General features: G+C 43.1%; 1 protein-coding gene across 21 annotated transcripts in view; it reads left to right on the plus strand.

Annotated features, from left to right (window-relative positions):
* LOC109901689 (regulating synaptic membrane exocytosis protein 2) overlaps positions 1-19,509 on the plus strand; it is a 230,432-nt gene extending 210,923 nt beyond the window's left edge. For 13 of the 21 annotated variants that reach the window (XM_031786937.1, XM_031786933.1, XM_031786939.1 and 10 more), the window contains 5 exons: positions 13,833-13,971; positions 14,176-14,288; positions 14,459-14,560; positions 16,420-16,559; positions 16,677-19,509. In XM_031786937.1, coding sequence (XP_031642797.1) covers positions 13,833-13,971; positions 14,176-14,288; positions 14,459-14,560; positions 16,420-16,559; positions 16,677-16,874 — 692 coding nt within the window. In that variant the 3' untranslated portion in view covers positions 16,875-19,509. Of the gene's footprint in view, positions 1-9,080; positions 9,861-13,829; positions 13,972-14,175; positions 14,289-14,458; positions 14,561-16,419; positions 16,560-16,676 lie in introns of those variants that run through there. The other 8 variants (XM_031786943.1, XM_031786950.1, XM_031786947.1 and 5 more) reach the window with 3 other exon arrangements.
* Positions 19,510-22,427: the final 2,918 nt, after the last annotated feature.

A 22,427-nucleotide genomic window follows, 5' to 3' on the forward strand; every position in this document is an offset into this window, starting at 1 on the left:
ACAAAGAGTTTTTCTTCAATGAGTCGGAGGGGAGGGATAAACTATAGACACCCAACCAGGCCCAGATACCTGTGATTCGCTGGAGAAGGACACTGAGATTTTGCGGAAAAAGATCAGGGAGCCTTGTGATGATCAGGCGACAAGTGGCTAATCTGCCTTTGCCTTCCGTCCTGCTAGCTAACATTCAATCACTGGAAAATAAATGGGACAAACTGAAGGCGCGTGTATCCTACCAACGGGACATTAAAAACTGTAATATCTTATGTTTCACCGAGTCATGGCTGAACGACGACATTAAGAATATACAGCTGGCGGGTTATACACTCTATTGGCAGGATAGAACAGCAGCCTCTGGTAAGACACGGGGCGGGGGCCTATGCATATACTGTATGTAAACAACAGCTGGTGCACGATATCTAAGGAAGTTTCGAGGTTTTGCTCGCCTGAGGTAGAGTATCTCATAGACTGGGTAGCCATTTGGTTAGCTGTTCAGCAGTCTCGTGGCTTGTGGGTAGTAACTTCTTATGGCTTACATCCCGCTAACGGGATCAATATGACAACAGCCAGTAAAAGTGCAGGGCGCCAAATTCAAAACAACAGAAATCTCATAATTAAAATTCCTCAAACACACAAGTATTTTACACCATTGTAAAGATAAACTTGTTGTTAATCCAACCCAGTGTCTAATTTCAAAAAGGCTTTACGACGAAAGCACACCAAACGATTATGTTAGGTCTGCACCTAGTCACAGAAAAACACAGCCATTTTTCCAGCTAAAGAGAGGAGTCACAAAAAGCAGAAATCGAGATACAATTAATCACTAACCTTTGATGATCTTCATCAGATGACACTCATAGGACTTCATGTTACACAATGCATGTATGTTTTGTTCGATAAAGTTCAAATTTATATCCACAAATCTCAGTTTTCATTGGCGCAGTAATGTTTTGCTTCCAAAACATCTGGTGATTTTGCAGAGAGCCACATCAATTTACAGAAATACTCATCATAAATGTTGATGAAAATACAAGTGCTATGCATGGAACTTTAGATAAACTTCTCCTTAATGCAACCGCTGTGTCAGATTTCAAAAAAGCTTTACCGAAAAAGCACCTCATGCAATAATCTGATTACAGCGTTCAGACAACAAAACAAGCCATACAGATATCCGCCATGTTGTGGAATCAACAGAAGTCAGAAATAGCATTATAAATATTCACTTTTGATCAGCTCATGGCACTCTGCCAGACCCCTGACTCAATCAGCTCTCATTCCCCCCTCCTTCACTGTCTAAGCCTGAAACAAGGTTCTAAAGACTGTTGACATCTAGTGGAAGCCTTAGGAAGTGCAATATGACCCCATAGACACTGTATATTCGATAGGCAATTACTTGAAAAACTACAAACCTCAGATTTCCCACTTCCTGGTTGGATTTTTTCTCAGGTTTTTGCCTGCCATATAAGTGCTGTTATACTCACAGACATCATTCAAACAGTTTTATAAACTTCAGAGTGTTTTCTATCTAAATCTGCTAATAATATGCATATATTAGCAACTGGGCCTGAGTAGCAGGCAGTTTACTCTGGGCAACTTATTCATCCAAGCTACTCAATACTGCCCCCAGCCATAATTAAGAATCCGTTTGGACCTAGACTTGGTGCTCCGGTACCGCTTGCTATGCGGTAGCAGAGAGAACCGTTTATGACTAGGGAGGCTGGAGTCTTTGTCAATTTTTAGGGCCTTCGTCTGACACCGCCTGGTATCGAGGTCCTGGATGGCAGGAAACTTGGCCCCAGTGATGTACTACACACTACCTCCTCTCCTGAGGTGGAATAGGCGTTGTTGTGCCCTCTTCACAACTGTCTTGGTGTGTTTGGACCTTGACAGTTTGTTGGTGATGTGGACAACCTGCTCCACTACAGCCCTGTCGATAAGAATGGAGTGTGCTCGGCCCTCCTTTTCCTGTAGTCTACGATCAACTCCTTTGTCTTGATCACGTTGAGGGAGAAGTTATGAGCCTGGCACCACATTGCTAGGTCTCTGACCTCCTCCCTATAGGCTGTCTCATCGTTGTCGGTGATCACTGTTGTGTTGTCTGAAAAAGTAATGATGGTGTTGGAGTCATGCTTGGCCACGCAGTCATGGGTGAACAGGGAGTACAGAAGGGGACTAACTACACACCCCTAAGGGGTCCGAGTGTTGAGGATCAGCGTGGCAGATGTGTTGTTACCTACCCTTACCACCTGGGGGCGGCCCGTCAGGAAGTCCAGGATCCAGTTGTGATGAGGTTTGAGGGCACTATGGTGTTGAACGCTGAGCTGTAGTCAATGAATAGCATTCTCACGTAGGTGTTCCTTTTGTCCAGGTGTGAAAGGGCAGTGTGGAGCGCAATAGAGATTGTGTCATCTGTGCATCTGTTGGGGCGGTATGCAAATTGGAGTTGGTCTAGGGTTTCTGGGATAATGGTGTTGATGTGAGCCATGATCAGCCCTTCAAAGCACTTCATGACTACAGACGTGTGCTACAGGTCGGTAGTTATTTAGGCAGGTTACCTTGTTGTTCTTGGGCACAGGGACTATGGTGGTCTGCTTGAAACATGTAGGTATTACAGACTCGGTCAGGGAGAGGTTGAAAATGTCAGTGAAGACACTTGCCAGTTGGTCTGTGCATGCTTTTATTTTTTTATTTGACCTTTATTTACCTAGGCAAGTCAGTTAAGAAAAAAAATCGTATTTTCATTGATGGCCTAGGAACACAGTCGGTTTACTGCCTTGTTTACTACCTGACATGATGACTCCTTGCTGTCCCCAGTCCACCTGGCCATGCTGCTGCTCCAGTTTCAACTTCCACCTGACTGTGCTGCTGCTCTAGTTTCAACTGTTCTGCCTTATTATTATTCGACCATGCTGGTCATTTATGAACATTTGAACATCTTGGCCATGTTCTGTTATAATCTCCACCCGGCACAGCCAGAAGAGGACTGGCCACCCCACATAGCCTGGTTCCTCTCTAGGTTTCTTCCTAGGTATTGGCCTTTCTAGGGAGTTTTTCCTAGCCACCGTGCTTCTACACCTGCATTGCTTGCTGTTTGGGGTTTTAGGCTGGGTTTCTGTACAGCACTTTGAGATATCAGCTGATGTACGAAGGGCTATATAAATAAATTTGATTTGATTTGATTTGATTCAGTGGCAGAACTACAGATTTTTTTACTTTTCAGCTCGGGGATTCGATCTTGCAACCTTCCGGTTACTAGTCCAATGCTCTGACCACTAGACTTCCTGCTGCTTTGAGTACGCGTCCTGGTAATCCACCTGGTCACCTCGCTGACCAAGACCCTTCTCCCCCGATTGCTCAGTTTGGCCGGTCGGCCATTTCTAGGAAGGGTCTTAGTGGTTCCAAACTTCTTCCATTTAAGAATGATGGAGGCCACTGTGTTCTTGGGACCTTCAACGATGCAGACATTTTTTGATACCCTTCCCCAGACCTGTGCCTCGACACAATCCCGTCTTGAAGCTCTACGGACAGTTCCTTCGATCTCATGGCTTGGTTTTTGCTCTGACATGCACTGTCAACTGTGGGACCTTATATAGACAGGTGTGTGCCTTTCCAAATCATATCCAATCAAATGAATTTACCACAGGTGGACTCCAATCAAGTTGTAGAAACCGCTCAAGGATGATCAATGGAAATAGGATGCACCTGAGCTCAATTTTTTCGAGTTGCATAGCAAAGGGTCCGAATACCTTTTCATTTTAATACATTTGCAAAATTTCTAAAAACCTGTTTTCACTTTGTCATTATGGGGTATTGTGTGTAGATTGCAGAATATTTTTATTTATTGCATTTTAGAATAAGGCTGTAACATAACAAAATGTAGAAAAAGTCAAGGGGTCTGAATACTTTCCGTCTGCATTAAATGTATCCCTTATTTACTCATGTGTTTCCATTATTTTGTCAGTTACCTGTATGTGTTATTGTTAACTAGAAGTTGCTTTGGATAAAGGTATCTGCTAAATTACTATTAAAATAATGACTAGTAAGGTTTTCCCCAGTTGCCTCACTCGCTCCCTAAGCTGTGTGGTCTTTTTCGGTTTCTTTCTGCTGTTGACTGTGATGCCATTCATTAATAGGTCACCTCGTTACAACATCCAGGTTACCTTTATAGTGCACAACTTTTCACCAGGGCCCATAGCTCTGGTCAAAACTACTGCACTACATGGGGAATAGGGTGCCATTGATTCATAGAAAAGGGATGATCCATCCATTAAGCAGCTTTACCATTGGCCTATCAGCTTACATAACATAACACTGTTGTTTTTTTGGTAAACGTCTCATCCACCGACAGCCTGTTAGTCTGTCAGCTTGGAACGTGACTCACCTCACGCCCCTTCCCCTAGCATATGGCTCCTGTGTCACCAAGTCAGCTCCTCTCCGACCACAGACTGACTGCCCACAGATAGACATTCAACACAGCTGTGCTAAACATACACTTCCCCTATCACTCACTCACTCACCACGGTTTTAACCATTACTAAAGATATGTTCTGTTTCTGTTCTCGACTGCTTGACTGTCCTCCCACTCTTTGTTCCAATGTGTAATAATACTGTTTTTCAATGAGGAAGAGCTATGAGCAATCTGTGAAAATGTATTATTTGATGTCTATATCCTCTTAGTCACCAACAGTTGCGTTTTTGAATGTCCTATTCGTTCTGGGAAGTTTTCTTTTTAACTAGTATTTTGTTGAATGATGACATATCCATGATATTGCCTTCACAGGCCACATGTCACTCAAACAAAACAGTTTTGTTTTCATTGGTATGATGTATGATATTTTGCATCATAACACTCCTGATGCATATGTATACTGTATTAGAGAGTGGAACGTGAAACGTGATTGCAAATTGTATTATAGATGATTATCTTGACTCTTAAAGCCATCCCACGGCTGTCATAACATCTCTCTCTCATTCTCTCGTTTTCTCTCTCTCTCACCATCTCTCCCTCTCTGTCTGTCAGTGTATTCACACCACTGAGTACAGGTAGTCACTGTGCGGCTGCTGTCTCTATACAGCTCAGTGTGTTCCTACTTCACCTTACCTTGTGTGTCCACCTCCACACATGTCACACTTTCCTCACACACTGATGGTGTGAACTACATACGGTAAGCTCTGTGTGTGTGCGTGCGTAATGGGTGGTTTGTTGAAAACACTTGTGTGACCTTGCCTGAGACCTGAAGGATTCCATTGGTTCCTGGAAACAACGTGTAGGACTAATGTGTGTTATTGACTAGGGCTCAATGTCAGTCTTAATGTAGCTTTGACAAGTATCCAAACCATAACTCTCTTTTACACTCTCTTCTTCCCAGAAATCTGCCTCTTTTGGTTCCCTCGGCGTCAGTGGACTTTCCATCCTGTAGTTCCTCTGATTGTTACTGTAAAGTTTGCCTGACTAACTGACTGACCTCTGTGAAATGGAATGAGCTGTTTGATCAAACTGAGATACTGACGCCTCACATCTCCATACCTTGGCTTCCCCCCCACCCTATATGTATGTCATGTGATCTAATCTGATGTGACTTCAAACAATACAAAACTACATAATATCCGTTCTCCCTTAACTGCCTGTTCAGGGGCAGAATGATAGATATGTACCTTGTCAGCTTGGGGATTTGAACTTGCAACCATTCGGTTACTAGTCCAACGCTCTAACCACTAGGCTACCCTGCCGCCCCATTATAGCCCTAGCTGTATGGTCTGAGGGCTGCTGTTGTGCTGGTCTGTATGACGGTGGTTGACTGGGCATTGGAGAGAGAGGAAACAGAAGGGACAGGACAGGACAGCTCCATTAGGCTGTGTTTACACTCTGCAGGCTGACTGGTTCTGTTTCTCTGTCTAACGCTCGGCCTCACCCTGCGCCATCAATCACACACGTTTTCTTCCCCAAAGACCAACCAGTCTTTGATGTCTTTATGTTGCTGCTCACCACCCGCGTCACTTCTGGGTTATTTTGCCCCGGACTTGCTGTTATCATCTGATGAGTAGCATTCTTGGGATTCCCGGTCTGTGAGGTGCTATTATTTTCCCGACTATCTGTCGTCTTTTTGCTGTTTTGATCGTAATAAAACACATATCTCTGTCTGTGAAGCAATGACTAATAAATCTTTAAAACTATTGTACACGTTGTTGGCAAAGAGCCAAAGATGTTGAGGCGGTCATTGCTGTACAGTCTTATAAGGTAGAAGGTCTATGGACTTCCAGACCACGGTCAGAATGCATATTGAAAGTGTTTCAGGTGCGCTTGATTTGAAGTGTGCAATATATCATTGGTTCCATTGTACCAGGGAAACTAAATCAAACGAAGACCAAGTATTTGAAAGTATTTCACATATTTTCTGTATTTGACCCCAGTCTGTAGGCATCTACTTTATGCCCATAGACCTCTACTGTAGACTAATTGATCAGTGGGGCTTTAATGCTCTGTTTCCTTAGGATAGTGATGGACAGAGAACTGATTACAGAAATGAAGATAATGTAAAGCACAGTTCATTTCTTCACCAGCTGTCATATAAAATAGTTGAAATGACCTTCTATGCTTTATACTAATGGCCGACTTTTAACTTGCTGCATTAATTAATATGAATTACTTCAATAGAGAGACCTTTTCTTACTCATGTGCAGTATATTTTACAATTAAGGAGATTTCAGCCCCTGGCTTTCATTTATTTATTTTTTGTCCTCTGAAAGAAGTGTGAAGTGGACTCTATTTGTGGACACCAGATCTACACAGATCTGTGGGAAATAAACCAGCTGGCTATGTAATCAACCTAATTTTCTTCAGACGAGTCTGTGCATTGTATTCAACACCTTGGTCATTGGTCTTTACGTCATCTCTTGGGACTGATCCTTGGTTGGGAGGTGGAGGGTTGGCTACACCGAAGGTGCTGATGTTGTGGCACACGGCACCTGCACAACGTGTCGTTTTCGTTGAATGCCGATCACAGTCACCTGGTCAGTGAGACACGTACCATTCCACTTCCCAGAACGTCTGGACCATTCCTCTGAATCTTTCACACCCTTGGTTTACAGTAGCTCTGGGTTGTTATGGCAATGTTGCATGTACGTTGCTAGGTAAAGACAAATATCAAAGCTGTGTATCTATATACTGTAGATATTTTTTCCACACTAAGACCTTGTTTGTGGGTTACTTATGTATATATATCAGCTCCAAACTGATGCATCTCTTACAATCTGCCACTCCGGTGAATATTTTCCATTTTAGACAAGTCAGACCTGTCATAATCCCCACATCAACCTCATGGTTGAAGGATTCTTCACAGGGAAGAATAAGTGTCCTCAGAGGGATCGTCTGATGTGCTGTAGTGGTCTACCTCTCTGCAAGTCCTTTACTCTTTGAAACATGTAGAATGTAGTTGGGTATTCTTCGTTCTATAGAACTAATGGAACAAGGAATCAGGAATCAGCCAAGCATTCAGTAGAGTACTAGAGCTCTGAGACCAACAGAACACATCAATCTCTGCCATATCAAGTGACAAGGCTACTTAACACAACTGCACTTATTGCTATCTTCTGTCTTCTTCCTGTAGTGATGAGTGTGTCACACTCTGGAATGAATAGTCCAGCAATATAAAGATGCACGTACTTTTGGCTTGTTAGTGCGACCTCACTCATTATAAGGATCCAATAATTATTGGTGCCCCTCCAAAACATTAAGCCTCTGGCTCTCACAGCCGAATCACCTACCTCAAAGTTAATGGTGTGTCTGATGGTTGTGATACGTAGGAGGAGGTGTTAGCAGGATCCTCATTAATACACTATGAGTTGTATTCTGATTTTAGTGCACTTAAAAATGTAAATATCTCCCATTAAGAACAATTCACGATTTAAACGAAAGTCAAATGTTTAGTACGCATATCTCAACTTTCACTCTGGTCGAATCCTTGTCATATTCCAAACTGCTACAGTCAGATGACGCATTAAAATGACCCAATTGGTTCAGGCGGTATTCTTCTCTTCTGTCTAATTTCCTTCACTTGAGAACATGAGATCATGTCATTCAATGGACAAAAGGGGAAATTGGGCGATTTTGTTTCGTGGAAATAGGTTGCAGTGTTTCTCTTAGTGAGGACTTTTATTCCCAGTGAGGGACTGTAGCCCAGAGGTATGCTATATTTAAAGGAGAGCAGCTCAGTGCTTGTTCAGTAATTGGCCAGTACTCTGTCTATTCTGACAGTTTCTCGGAGAAAAAGCACAGCAGTTGGTTTTCTGACAAGATAGTTAAAACAGCACAATTTAGCGGTCTGTTGTTTCAGTGCTAACCTGCCTCTACAGATATTTTGGCTCTCTCTCTTCACCAAGCCTGATGTCCTAGATTGTAATGGCATGTGGGAGAGATGCCCTATATTCCAATCTAATTTTACCGTGCTCACAAACTTTGTGAAGGGTCTTAGGAACCACCTGTGAGATCTGGACTGAAGTGGTTCTGGATGGATGGTCCAAGCTGGTCCAAGCACACACACTCCCAGTACTGAAGTGAGCTGTTTAGAGGATATCTGTTGCCTCAGGTTGAAGAGAGAGATGCCAGAGATGGCCATAATGAACTCTGCAGTGTTTATGGCGACTAATTCAAACAGTCCATGTTGTAGTGTTGGTGCTTGAAATGATGTTGAAAGAAGTGATGTTTCAAAGACAAGAATTCGGTTGACAGCCATTTTGTGAGATTCTCTCACAAATGACAATTATTTAACAGACAGTAAATTTGAATTAGCCTTAGTGAATTCTCCTTCGATAATGGCAATAATTTCAGCGCCGCTGTACTGGTGATGCATTGGTATCTAAACAGAGAGTGGGATAGCTACATGGGGTTTGCTGCAATCTTTGATGGAAAAACACTGAAGAGAACTGCGCTACTGGGGACCGTGGGGTGGGAGGGGGATGGAGATCTATCACGTGAACTGTGAGTGACCGGCATGTGGCCAACACCCCCCTCCCCCCTGTGGAATAGCTGTTCAGGGTTGTTTATGCCCCTAATGGCTAGCTGTGACAGGGACCTCTGTGGCTCTGCATTTGTGGGTGCGTCTGTGCATGTGTGCATGTGTGTGTGTGTGTGTGTGTGTGTGTGTGTGTGTGTGTGTGTGTGTGTGTGTGTGTGTGTGTGTGTGTGTGTGTGTGTGTGTGTGTGTGTGTGTGTGTGTGTGTGTGTGTGTGTGTGCATCCGTGCATGTGTGCGAGAGAGGAGCCAGTGAGATTCAGTGAGTTGTATCTCTGGGTAGAGTTCCTTTGCCTGGAGAGGCAGCCGAGGTGCGCCTGAGCAGTGAGCCCTCTGATTGGCGGAGAAGGATGCAGCTTGCCCCCCCCCCCCTCTTCTTTTCCCAATTGCGTTAGAAGAGGAGAAGGATGGAGAGGAGCTGAGTAGCAGGCACATAGCACAGAGCACTAACACGGAGCAGAGAAGCAAGCAAGCTCTCTCTCAACCCAGTCTCACTCTACGCAGCACAGAGAGACAACACGCAGAGCTACATCAGAGAGCCATTCTGCTACAGTACAGCTCCATAGTCTTCTCTTGAGCTTCAGCGTTCAACCAGTTCTTCAGTTATCCTCTCGGTGCACGGTAGAGCTGTCTGGAGACCTGTAACCTCCGCTAGAAGGCCACTTGACTCAGGTGATCAGTGGTTGATCAGTGACCATGGGTAGGCAGGGGCATGATGCCACTGCAGCGGCTGGCGCCCCGGGGTCCGGGATGCGCATGCAGCGTTCCCAGAGCAAGATGAGCCTGTCTGCGTCGTTCGAGGCGCTGGCCAACTACTTCCCCTGCATGAACTCCTTCGACGAGGAGGACGGAGGTAAGACGAGATGGCCCCCTAACCTTGGGACACTGAGGCAGACACACACAGCTGCTGCTGCTGGAGGGAGAGAGGGGGGGGGGGGGGGGGGGGGGGCAGAGGGATGGGGGGATGGAGAGGGGCAGCGGGAAGAGCGGGAGCAGATGAAGGGGTGGAGAGAGATGGAGCGGGGGATAGAGGAGAGGGAGAGATGGACTGATGGTTGACTGATGACCTGATGGGGGAGAGGGAGCATGGGGAGGCTGGAGGCTGTTGTAGTATTAGCTGAAGTACAGTACTGTGTTGCTGGTGGATGGGCATGCTCAGTGTGTTTTTGGAGAGGCTTCTTTTACTTCAGTAGCTACTTCCCTGTTTGTGTCGTTGGCTACTGCTTTAGTCTGATGTTCTGTTCTGAAACACTCACAAGCATGCTTGTCTTGTCTCGATTGGAATGAATCATTATTTGTTTTGGTGTGAGCAGTAGAATAGATTTAGATATTGTGTTGACCTCATCTCCAGTGTCGAGTGTGTGTGTCTATAGTTGTTTTTATTTCTGAGTGGGTGTTGAAAATATGTTTGATAATCCAGATAGGATGTTTTCATAAAACTAGGTTAGGGGGATTGTATTAGCTGTGCTTGTATTAGCTGGGTTAGGGGGATTGTATTAGCTGTGCTTGTATTAGCTGGGTTAGGGGGATTGTATTAGCTGTGCTTGTATTAGCTGGGTTAGGGGGATTGTATTAGCTGTGCTTGTATTAGCTGGGTTAGGGGGATTGTATTAGCTGTGCTTGTATTAGCTGGGTTAGGGGGATTGTATTAGATGTGCTTGTATTAGCTGGGTTAGGGGGATTGTATTAGCTGTGCTTGTATTAGCTGGGTTAGGGGGATTGTATTAGCTGTGCTTGTATTAGCTGGGTTAGGGGGATTGTATTAGCTGTGCTTGTATTAGCTGGGTTAGGGGGATTGTATTAGCTGGGTTAGGGGGATTGTATTATCTGGGTTAGGGGGATTGTATTAGCTGGGTTAGGGGGATTGTATTAGCTGGGTTAGGGGGATTGTATTAGCTGGGTTAGGGGGATTGTATTAGCTGGGTTAGGGGGATTGTATTAGCTGGGTTAGGGGGATTGTATTAGCTGGGTTAGGGGGATTGTATTAGCTGGGTTAGGGGGATTGTATTAGCTGGGTTAGGGGGATTGTATTAGCTGGGTTAGGGGGATTGTATTAGCTGGGTTAGGGGGATTGTATTAGCTGGGTTAGGGGGATTGTATTAGCTGGGTTAGGGGGATTGTATTAGCTGGGTTAGGGGGATTGTATTACCCTCCTCCTATAAATAGACTTTAATAGACTCTTCTGAAATAGACACGATCCACTGGAATGTTGAGATAATACGGTAGAAATGTCTCCAGCCCCCTTCATCTCAATCTCCTTTTCTGGGTAGACACTGACTTTAATGCTTCCTTACCTGGAGTTAAAGGTACTAGAGTAGTCGACCCAATCCTCTTTCTGGGTAGACACTGACTTTAATGCTTCCTTACCTGGAGTTAAAGGTACTAGAGTAGTCGACCCAATCCTCTTTCTGGGTAGACACTGACTTTAATGCTTCCTTACCTGGAGTTAAAGGTACTAGAGTAGTCGACCCAAAATGTGCGTCCAATCAGGTTGCTGTTCACAAACATTTCTTCCTGTACTGATGATGTTTGTAAACAGTCATTTGATTGGACGGAAGTGACACTGCAGGTGAGTCTTTGATGTGTAGTTTAACATGTTACGTGAAGACAGTATGTTAGAGTATCTTAGGACTCCTGCAGAGAATAGCTCCTCAAATGAAGTTTTTGTTCTAGCATCTAGATGGGCTCTGGGAAAATGCCGTTTCATGATTTTCCCAGAGCCCGTATATCTCTACCACTCCAAAGTGACGCATTTTCATTGAGCAGTGTTTCACGGCTGGGGCTGGATGCACTGCAGCATTTTATAAATGCTTTACATTTTTCTGTCTTTCACAGATCCTTATCTCTTTGCAGAATACATATTTTTCTAGATTGTTTTCCCCTTTAGTGTGATACGGGGGGGGGGGCTCATGGCACATACAGTCTCATCATAATCACACACTTTTATTCAGCATTAGGTATAAACTGCATCGTTAAAAACAGTTGGCTGGCCATTAAAAAGCGATTTCATAGATTAGCTTCTCCTCCTTTATTAGTATTGCCATCCATAATGACCTCAGATACGTACAGGCATATGCATGCTAACCGCAGTACATACAGTGGCTTTGATTCAGCTGAATGAATGTTCATTGATTCATTCAGCAGATCATTCAGCACATCGCTCATTGATTGTGTTTAGGTGGTTGCTGCATGGCGGGAGCCTGACTGTCACACTGGCAGCTCTTTAGATGCCTTTAGACGTCACTGTCAGCTTCTCTGAATCCAGTTTGCTTTGTCAGTGCTGAGGAGAGGATGAGGAGGCGGATGTCATTGAATAGCTAAGATGCCAGGGTTCTGGCCTCAGCAGTGAGGGCCTGCCTGAGTAATAAAGGCGTATCTTCCTCTGATTCTAAGAGTCTGTACTTCCTGTGGATGGGAAGACAGGCAGGCAGACAGGAAGTGAGAGAAGCTGCAGGCAGGGACAGTAGTCAGAGTATAATTAAGGCGTTTGAAGATGCACAAATCACACACACACAAATTCTAAGTTACAGAGAGTGAAATTGTATTAAGAATAATATGAATATATTCCAGATTATTTTCTGTTTATTTGAACACAGAGAATGGGGAATTGTTGAGTGGTCTTCAAACTGTAAGAGGTCTTGGTTATAGAGGGCTTTATTACCCCCTCTGTGTGATGCCCTCATAAAGGTTGTTCCTGTGATAAAGCAGAACCACTCTTCTGTATGTAAACATTGAGTGAGGAACATTCACTCTATGCTGACATGCATTCCCTGTCCAGTGGTCATGCCTGACACAAATTTGCTCTATTTACGTTCGTTCTCTTTGCCCTGGTTATCCTCCGAGTTAAAACAATAACACTTCTTGAACTCAATACCTCTGCTTCCTGCATTCCTTACTGAGAGACAAGACAGACCCATTAGTTCACCTTTTACCATTTGACACTTTTAATTAGTCCACTGTACCCCTTATGCATTTTATTATTTGAAGGAACTGCCATTTTGTTTCTTTAGTTCTCTGCAAAAAGCCCTGTCATGTGACTTGTGTAGAGCTCTGCAGTGGCTGACTTGTACCAGTACCTGCTCCTACAGTTCCCTCCAGTATATTCCTCTCCTGGCCCTCCTTGGTGGTTTGCAAAGAATGCCATTCAGGCCCCACGCAGCTCCAGCCACTTCCTGGCCATGTGCCCTACGCAGGGCCTGCTGTCACATAGATTGGAGATGTTCAGTGGGTCTAATGGGGGCAGTCAGCTGTCACCTTGTATCAGTTGTGGGAGGCCAGACACGGAATGGTCCTAGGTGAAACAGAGGGATGGAGGGGGGAGGGAAAGAGAGACTCTAAGCTAGAGCAAGAACCCTGCAGAGCAGGCAGCCGGTGCTCTGGCATAGCAGGAAGAGGGATGTACATGGTCTTCTTCTGTTTAGCCCATTCATACACGGACACACATACACATGCACGTATGCACACACAACTGTTTAAATTTTTATTTTATTTAGATACTGTAATATGGCACTTGATGTTTAATAAATCTCTTTGCTAAATGATCACATGGAAGTTGCAGTGCCTTGGTAGCACTGAGAATAGAATGCATGATGTGGTTGGTAGAATTGCCATAGAGTGGAAGTGTGATCTTCCTGTTGATGACTTCAATGAGACTTCTCGTGATAAGTGAAAATGCTATGTCTACAATAACCTACTGTATGTAATTCGAAAGCAAAGCACACACTTGAGAGCAATGTATTGACTATTTCTCCCCCCTGCTCTTTCCCTCTCTCTGTCCCTCTCTCTATCTCTTTCTCCCGCTCTGTCCCTCTGTTCTGTCCAGAAGCCGGTGGGAAGAAGCTTCGCAGCACTGTGCAGAGGAGCACAGAGACGGGCTTGGCCGTAGAGATGAGGAGCAGGATGACTCGGCAGGCCAGCAGGGAGTCCACCGACGGCAGCATGAACAGCTACAGCTCCGAGGGAAAGTAAGTGAAGTTTGACGCATACCAATGTGATAATGTACATCCCCCCCAAAAACTGGGTTTTAGGTCAAATGTAGGTTTGGGGTGCTCATTTGAATTTCCTGTCTTTTTGGGGATCTTGCCAACTCTAAATAAGCAAGTTCAAGCTTTGAGGCCTTCTTATTTAGTCTCCATAGTTACCAGTGTCATCTCTCCCTTCCGTTCCAGCCTGATCTTCCCTGGTGTGAGACTGTCCTCCGACGCCCAGTTCTCTGACTTCCTGGATGGACTAGGCCCAGCCCAGCTGGTTGGACGACAGACGCTAGCTACACCCCCCATGGGTGGGTGGATCAGATTTCTGGAACAATGTTGTGTCAAGAGATTCGGAATGAATTATATATTTGGTTTACGTGTCAAGACGCCTTTAGCGACCCCATCCCATACGGAAAGGATATCTGTATTGTGTGAATGGAGTGTTCACATTGTGTTGGCTGTGGTGTGTGTTGTTCAGGTGACATCCAGATTGGAATCGTGGACAAGAAAGGAGCGCTGGAGGTGGAAGTGATCCGAGCCCGTGGCCTTGTGGGAAAACCAGGTTCCAAGGCACTGCCAGGTAATTTACTAAGTGATGTATAATATATTAATATATGCTATTTAGCAGACACATACAGTTGAAGTCGGAAGTTTACATACACCTTAGCCAAATACATTTAAACTCCATTTTTCACAATTCCTGACATTTAATCCGAGTGAAAATGCCCTGTCTTAGGTCAGTTAGGATCACCACTTTATTTTGTATTAATGTGAAATGTCAGAATAATAGTAAAGATAATTATTTATTTCAGCTTTTATTTCTTTCATCACATTCCTAGTGGATCAGACGTTTACATACACTCAATTCGTTTTTGGTAGCGATGCCTTTAAATTGTTTAACTCGGGTCAAACATTTCGGGTAGACTTCCACAATCTTCCCACAAAAAGTTGGGTGAATTTTGGCCCATTCCTCCTGACAGAGCTGGTGTAACTGAGTAGGTTTGTAGGCCTCCTTGCCCGCACAAATTTTCTATAGGATTGAGGTCAGGGCTTTGTGATGGCCACTCCATACCTTGACTTTGTTGTCCTTGAGCCATTTTGCCACAACTTTGGAAGTAGTCTTGGGGTCATTGTCCATTTGGAAGACCCATTTGCGACCAAGCTTTAACTTCCTGACTGATGTCTTGAGATGTTGCTTCAATATATCCACATAATTTCCCTCCCTCATGAAGCCATCTATTTTGTGAAGTGCACCAGTCCCTCCTGCAGCAAAGCACCCCCACAACATGATGCTGCCACCCCCACAACATGATGCTGCCACCCGCGTGCTTCCCGGTTGGGATGATTTTCTTCAGCTTGCAAGCCGTCCCCTTTTTCCTCCAAACATAACGACGGTCATTATGGCCAAACAGTTCTATTTTTGTTTCATCAGACCAGAGGACATTTCTCCAAAAAGTACGATCTTTGTCCCCATGTGCAGTTGCAAATCGTAGTCTGGCTTTTTTATGGCGGTTTTGGAGCAATGGCTTCTTCCTTGCTGAGCAGCCTTTCAGGTTATGTCGATATAGGACTCGTTTTACTGTGGATATAGATACTTTTGTACCCGTTTCCTCCAGCATCTTCACAAGATCCTTTGCTGCTGTTCTGGGATTGATTTGCACTTTTCGCACCAAAGTACGTTCATCTCTATGAGACAGAACGCGTCTTCTTCCTGAGTGGTATGATGGCTGTGTGGTCCCATGGTATTTATATTTCCGTACTATTGTTTGTACAGATGAATGTGGTACCTTCAGGCGTTTGGAAATTGCTCCCAAGGATGAACCAGACTTGTGGAGGTCTACAATTTATTTTCTGAGGTCTTGCCTGATTTCTTTAGATTTTCCCATGATGTCAAGCAAAGAGGCACTAAGTTTGAAGGTAGACCTTGAAATACATCCACAGGTACACCTCCAATTGACTCAAATGATGTCAATTAACCTATCAAAAGCTTCTGGAATTTTCCAAGCCATTTAAAGGCACAGTCAACTTAGTGTATGTAAACTTCTGACCCACTGAAATTGTGATACAGTGAATTATAAGTGAAATAATCTGTCTGTAAACAATTGTTGGAAAAATTACTTGTGTTATACACAAAGTAGATGTCCTAACCGACTTGCCAAAACTATAGTTTAACAAGAAATTTGTGGAGTGGTTGAAATATTATTTTTAATGACTTAAACCTAAGTGTATGTAAACTTCTGACTTCAACTGCATATCCAAAGCTACTTACAGTACCGCGGGTACATACATTTTTTGTATCCTGTATTTTAGTGGAATAGAATGGAACCCACAGCCCCGAACCTCATGCTAGTACAAACTGGTCACTACGGTAACCAGTGCTTGAACCAATTGACAATGCTGCCAAAATTTTAACTATTCTGTCTCTCTCTCTCTTCATAGCACCATATGTAAAAGTGTATCTTTTGGAAAACGGAGCCTGCATAGCCAAAAAGAAAACAAAAGTAGCAAGAAAAACCTTGGATCCCCTTTACCAGCAGCAACTGCCTTTCGAAGAGGCTCCTGGAGGGAAGGTTCTACAGGTAAACTATGTTCTACAAGGCCTTGATAAATACTTCACAGTTCACACATACTTTCTAAACAAATGCAGGCCTCTAACATATTATAATAACATGTCTAATAAACCCTCTTCTCCACAGATCATCGTATGGGGAGACTACGGACGCATGGACCATAAATCCTTTATGGGAGCAGTTCAGATACTTTTAGATGAGCTGGACCTGTCTAACATGGTGATTGGCTGGTTCAAGCTCTTTCCTCCTTCCTCATTGGTGGACCCTACCTTGGCCCCCTTGACAAGAAGAGCTTCCCAAACGTCATTGGATAGCCGGTCATAGCAGTGTGTGGACTGATAGCATTGTTGTAGCAGCAGCACCCAGTGTTGAGGTTAAACAAGCTGCGACAGACCGGTCACGCCCCCCGGTTACACTGCATGCTTGATGTTGTGTCTTCTGAGCCTGTTTCTAGGGGTGCAAACGTGATCCTGTGTTTTGAGCAAAATGTCGCACACATTGTGCGTAGCGAGCGTCGCTCCCTCGGCCGGGTCGGAGCGCCAGCTCAGATTGGAAGGCCGTAACGGACTCCTTAGCACCAGGAATTGTCTCTAAATCGAGCGATTCCAGGTTTTCATCCAATCTTAAGCCATGGGGGTCGAAACTGGGAACCCGCTCGATGAGTTCTACAGAAGCCCTTTTCGAATGAAAAATACATGTTTTAGTTTTTAATTAATTATTTTGTTTTTTGTTTGTTTTATTGTCGATGTACTTGTATACCTGAAGGGGTGACTGACAGTGTTGTCCTGTCCAGAAGCTTGGTCACGCCACGCCAACAGACCTAGCTAGATATGTAAATGGAACTATGAGGATCATTGCAATAGGAGAGGTGGGGTGTCCCAACTAAAGCTCAAACTCTGAATATGAGGCCCTATATAAATACCTATAGGTAGTAGATCACACCAGAGAGACAATACTAAAGTTACTAAAGGCAATACAGAAGTGGCTACTGTACTATCGACACTCCAGAATCTATTGATCAGAACCCACAACAAGACTAACTTTTATGACCTAACATTATTATTTCTCTGTTGATATATTGTATGAAATTTAAATGAAGATTAAAAAAATAAAATAATAATGATTTTTTTGCATGGACAAAAATTTAGCTGAAAAAAATAAAAGAAAATTATTTTCTTGAGGCTGCGACTTGCAAAAAAAGATGAAGAAAAACAAATAAAACACATCAGCCATTTTCAACAATTTATATTATTTTTAAATATAAATTTCACTAGTGCATGGTTTTCAGAGGGGAGTGAATGCAACAGCGTGATAAAAAAAGACACATTGTTTATCATTCTTTAGACCATCCATAACATAAGTCTGTGATTGGCAGACATACAGTAAGAGAAACTCAAATAAAAACTTTTGGAGTTATTTATCCAAAAAAACTGTTTATGTGACAAAGTGATGATGAAAATAAATGTAAATTATTTATTTCATTGTAAAGGTTTACAAGCCTTATAAAGATAAACATTATGTGCAAATTGTACACGTCTCTTTCTCTCCCTTGTCCCAGGGCATCCCCCTGATATTGTCCAGAGTTTCAGGACTGTTGGTTCTTTTACAGCTCTGTATCGTTTCAATATGTATTTTTTTTTTTGGGGGGGGGGGGGGTTGATTTGTTTAACAAGCATGTTGTAAAGGATTTTCTGCAACATGGCTTGGGCACACCTTAAAGTAACTCAGCATGTTGTAAAGGATTTTCTGCAACATGGCTTGGGCACACCTTAAAGTAACTCAGCATGTTGAAAAGGATTTTCTGCAACATGGCTTGGGCACACCTTAAAGTAACTCAGCATGTTGTAAAGGATTTTCTGCAACATGGCTTGGGCACACCTTAAAGTAACTCAGCATGTTGTAAAGGATTTTCTGCAACATGGCTTGGGCACACCTTAAAGTAACTCAGCATGTTGTAAAGGATTTTCTGCAACATGGCTTGGGCACACCTTAAAGTAACTCAGCATGTTTTGATAAAGAGGATGTTTGGGAGTTTTGCAGTTTCTTGTACAGTGCATGTCAACTTAGTTACTTTTCCCCCCTCACCTTCAATTGAATTCTACAGCAAATGAATTAGTTACTTTCATGGCCAGACTATTAAAACGTTAAAACGAAACATTCCACCAACCCCTAGATCATATTTTATTTCACTTTTTCAAAAAGAATGACAAGGAAAAATATTTTATATTCATTGGAGGTTGACAAAAAAGTTGTGGTTGCAAGTGTATTTTATTTCAGTATTGTTAACTAACATGCAAAAATAATCTGTATTGGTACAGCAAGAAGGATATTTATATCCAAGCAAGAAGTGGCAAACATACAACTTATGTACTGTATAATGCTGTGTAGTTCAGGCACTGTTTGTGAGGATGAGTAAAACACAAGGTCAAACAACATGGGATGTTGCCACACTATATGAATTTTGTTTTTTTGTTTTTGTGAAAAGAAAATTAATTTCATATTTTTATTAGTTTATTTACAAGCCAAGACCAGTTTTTATTTGTATTTTTAGTAATTATAAATGCTTCTTGTGTATGGGAGGTATATGAATCTTACAGTTATGTCTGAATGAAAATAAACTGAGACATTATTCCTTTTCCATGTTAAACCAATACATTGTAATGTCCATCCAATATCTTGATGCTATATACTTTCATTTTTGATTTACATTGTACATATTAGAAATTTGAATAAAACAAGCAAACTCAAATAGATTAATACAATATTTTGGAATAGGAATAATGTCTCACATGATGACAAAGACATGTTATTTACCCTTTTGAATGCCTTTCTTTCTTTTGTTTTGGTGCAATGTGTTTATGCCAAGGCTATGTCTTGGTGAAGTATGGTTGAGTACAGAGATTTATGTAAGTTATTTTTCAAATAAAAAATGGATATTACACCGGCACTGAGTACCAGTGAACAGTATCAACATACAAGAGCATTCTTATCTATCTGGCCATGACTATTTCCTGTTCCAAAACATCCACAAACTATTGTCTTTATTCATCCAGGTAGGTTGTTCCACAACATCCACAAATTACTATCTTTATTTCTCCAGGTAGGTTGTTCCACAACATCCACAAATTACTATCTTTATTTCTCCGGGTAGGTTGTTCCACAACACCCACAAATTACTATCTTTATTTCTCCGGGTAGGTTGTTCCACAACACCCACAAATTACTATCTTTATTTCTCCAGGTAGGTTGTTCCACAACATCCACAAATTACTATCTTTATTTCTCCAGGTAGGTTGTTCCACAACACCCACAAATTACTATCTTTATTTCTCCGGGTAGGTTGTTCCACAACACCCACAAATTACTATCTTTATTTCTCCGGGTAGGTTGTTCCACAACACCCACAAATTACTATCTTTATTTCTCCGGGTAGGTTGTTCCACAACATCCACAAATTACTATCTTTATTTCTCCAGGTAGGTTGTTCCACAACATCCACAAATTACTATCTTTATTTCTCCAGGTAGGTTGTTCCACAACATCCACAAATGACTGTCTTTATTTCTCCAGGTAGGTTGTTCCACAACACCCACAAATTACTATCTTTATTCCTCCAGGTAGGTTGTTCCACAACACCCACAAATTACTATCTTTATTTCTCCGGGTAGGTTGTTCCACAACACCCACAAATTACTATCTTTATTTCTCCAGGTAGGTTGTTCCACAACACCCACAAATTACTATATTTATTTCTCCAGGTAGGTTGGGAGTAAAAAGAAAACCCCATTGTCTTTTACAATAGCTAACTGTCTGGCAAGTATCAACGTGGTCACAAACTGTGGCCCACTAACGGTTCCTGTTCCCAAGAAAGCTAAGATAACTGAGCTAAACGACTACCATCATCATGAAGTGCTTTGAGAGACTAGTCAAGGACCATATCACCTCCACCCTACCTGACACCCTAGACCCACTCCAATTTGCTTACCACCCAAATAGGTCCACAGACGATGCAATCTCAACCACACTGCACACTGCCCTAACCCATCTGGACAAGAGGAATACCTATGTGAGAATGCTGTTCATCGACTACAGCTCAGCATTTAACACCATAGTACCCTCCAAACTCGTCATCAAGCTCGGGACCTCGGGTCTCGACCCCGCCCTGTGCAACTGGGTACTGGACTTCCTGACGGGCCGCCCCCCAGGTGGTGAGGGTAGGTAACAACATCTCCACCCCGCTGATCCTCAACACTGGGGCCCCACAAGGGTGCGTTCTGAGCCCTCTCCTGTACTCCCTGGCCACGCACACACGCACGCTTCCAACTCAATCATCAAGTTTGCGGACGACACAACAGTGGTAGGCTTGATTACCAACAACGACGAGACGGCCTGCAGGGAGGAGGTGAGGGCCCTCGGAGTGTGGTGTCAGGAAAATAACCTCACACTCAACGTCAACAAAACTAAGGAGATGATTGTGGACTTCAGGAAACAGCAGAGGGAACACCCCCCTATCCACATCGATGGAACAGTAGTGGAGAGGGTAGTAAGTTTTAAGGTCCTCGGCGTACACATCACAGACAAACTGAATTGGTCCACCTCAGGAGGCTGAAGAAATTCGGCTTGTCACCAAAAGCACTCACAAACTTCTACAGATGCACAATCGAGAGCATCCTGGCGGGCTGTATCACCGCCTGGTACGGCAACTGCTCTGCCCACAACCGTAAGGCTCTCCAGAGGGTAGTGAGGTCTGCACAACACATCACCGGGGGCAAACTACCTGCCCTCCAGGACACCTATACCACCCGATGTCACAGGAAGGCCATAAAGATCATCAAGGACAACAACCACCCGAGCCACTGCCTGTTCACCCCGCTATCATCCAGAAGGCGAGGTCAGTACAGGTGCATCAAAGCTGGGACCGAGAGACTGAAAAGCAGCTTCTATCTCAAGGCCATCAGACTGTTAAACAGCCACCACTAACATTGAGTGGCTGCTGCCAACACACTGACTCAACTCCAGCCACTTTAATAATGGGAATTGATGTAAAATGGGAATTGATGTAAAATATATCACTAGCTACTTTAAACAATGCTACTTAATATAATGTTTACATACCCTACATTATTAATCTCATATGCATACGTATATACTGTACTCTATATCATCTACTGCATCTTTATGTAATACATGTATCACTAGCCACTTTAAACTATGCCACTTTGTTTACATACTCATCTCATATGTTTATACTGTACTCGATACCATCTACTGTATCTTGCCTATGCCGCTCTGTACCATCACTCATTCATATATCTTTATGTACATATTCTTTATCCCTTTACACTTGTGTGTATAAGGTAGTAGTTTTGGAATTGTTAGTTAGATTACTCGTTGGTTATTACTGCATTGTCGGAATTAGAAGCACAAGCATTTCGCTACACTCGCATTAACATCTGCTAACCATGTGTATGTGACAAATAAAATTTGATTTGATTTGGTTCCTACCTATTCTACAGTCTACGCTACAAATATTTTGTCTTTCAGAAATGTATACAGCATGTGAACAAATCAAGACTTAGGTCAAGCTGGGGGAAGTTAAGAGACAAGAAGTAGCAGTCAGTTCCACTTCCCCTCATATGAGTGCAAAGTTGTGCTTCCACTAAATGATTTGGCAACACTACAGATGAAAGAACAACCTATACTTTTGGAGAGAGCCAGGAATACATTTTACTACAGAACTAAAAAGAAAGTTCCTATTTTACTGTTTTAACACCACCTACTCAGCTGTGTAGAGTGGTATGTTGGAATGACCAACAATGCTCTATGCTTCTTATATTGAAAGTTGTACTACTTGAATAGTAAGTAAGTAGGTAATTA

The sequence above is a fragment of the Oncorhynchus kisutch genome, linkage group LG13, assembly GCF_002021735.2.
Source record: "Oncorhynchus kisutch isolate 150728-3 linkage group LG13, Okis_V2, whole genome shotgun sequence".
Taxonomy (NCBI): Eukaryota; Metazoa; Chordata; class Actinopteri; order Salmoniformes; family Salmonidae; genus Oncorhynchus; species Oncorhynchus kisutch.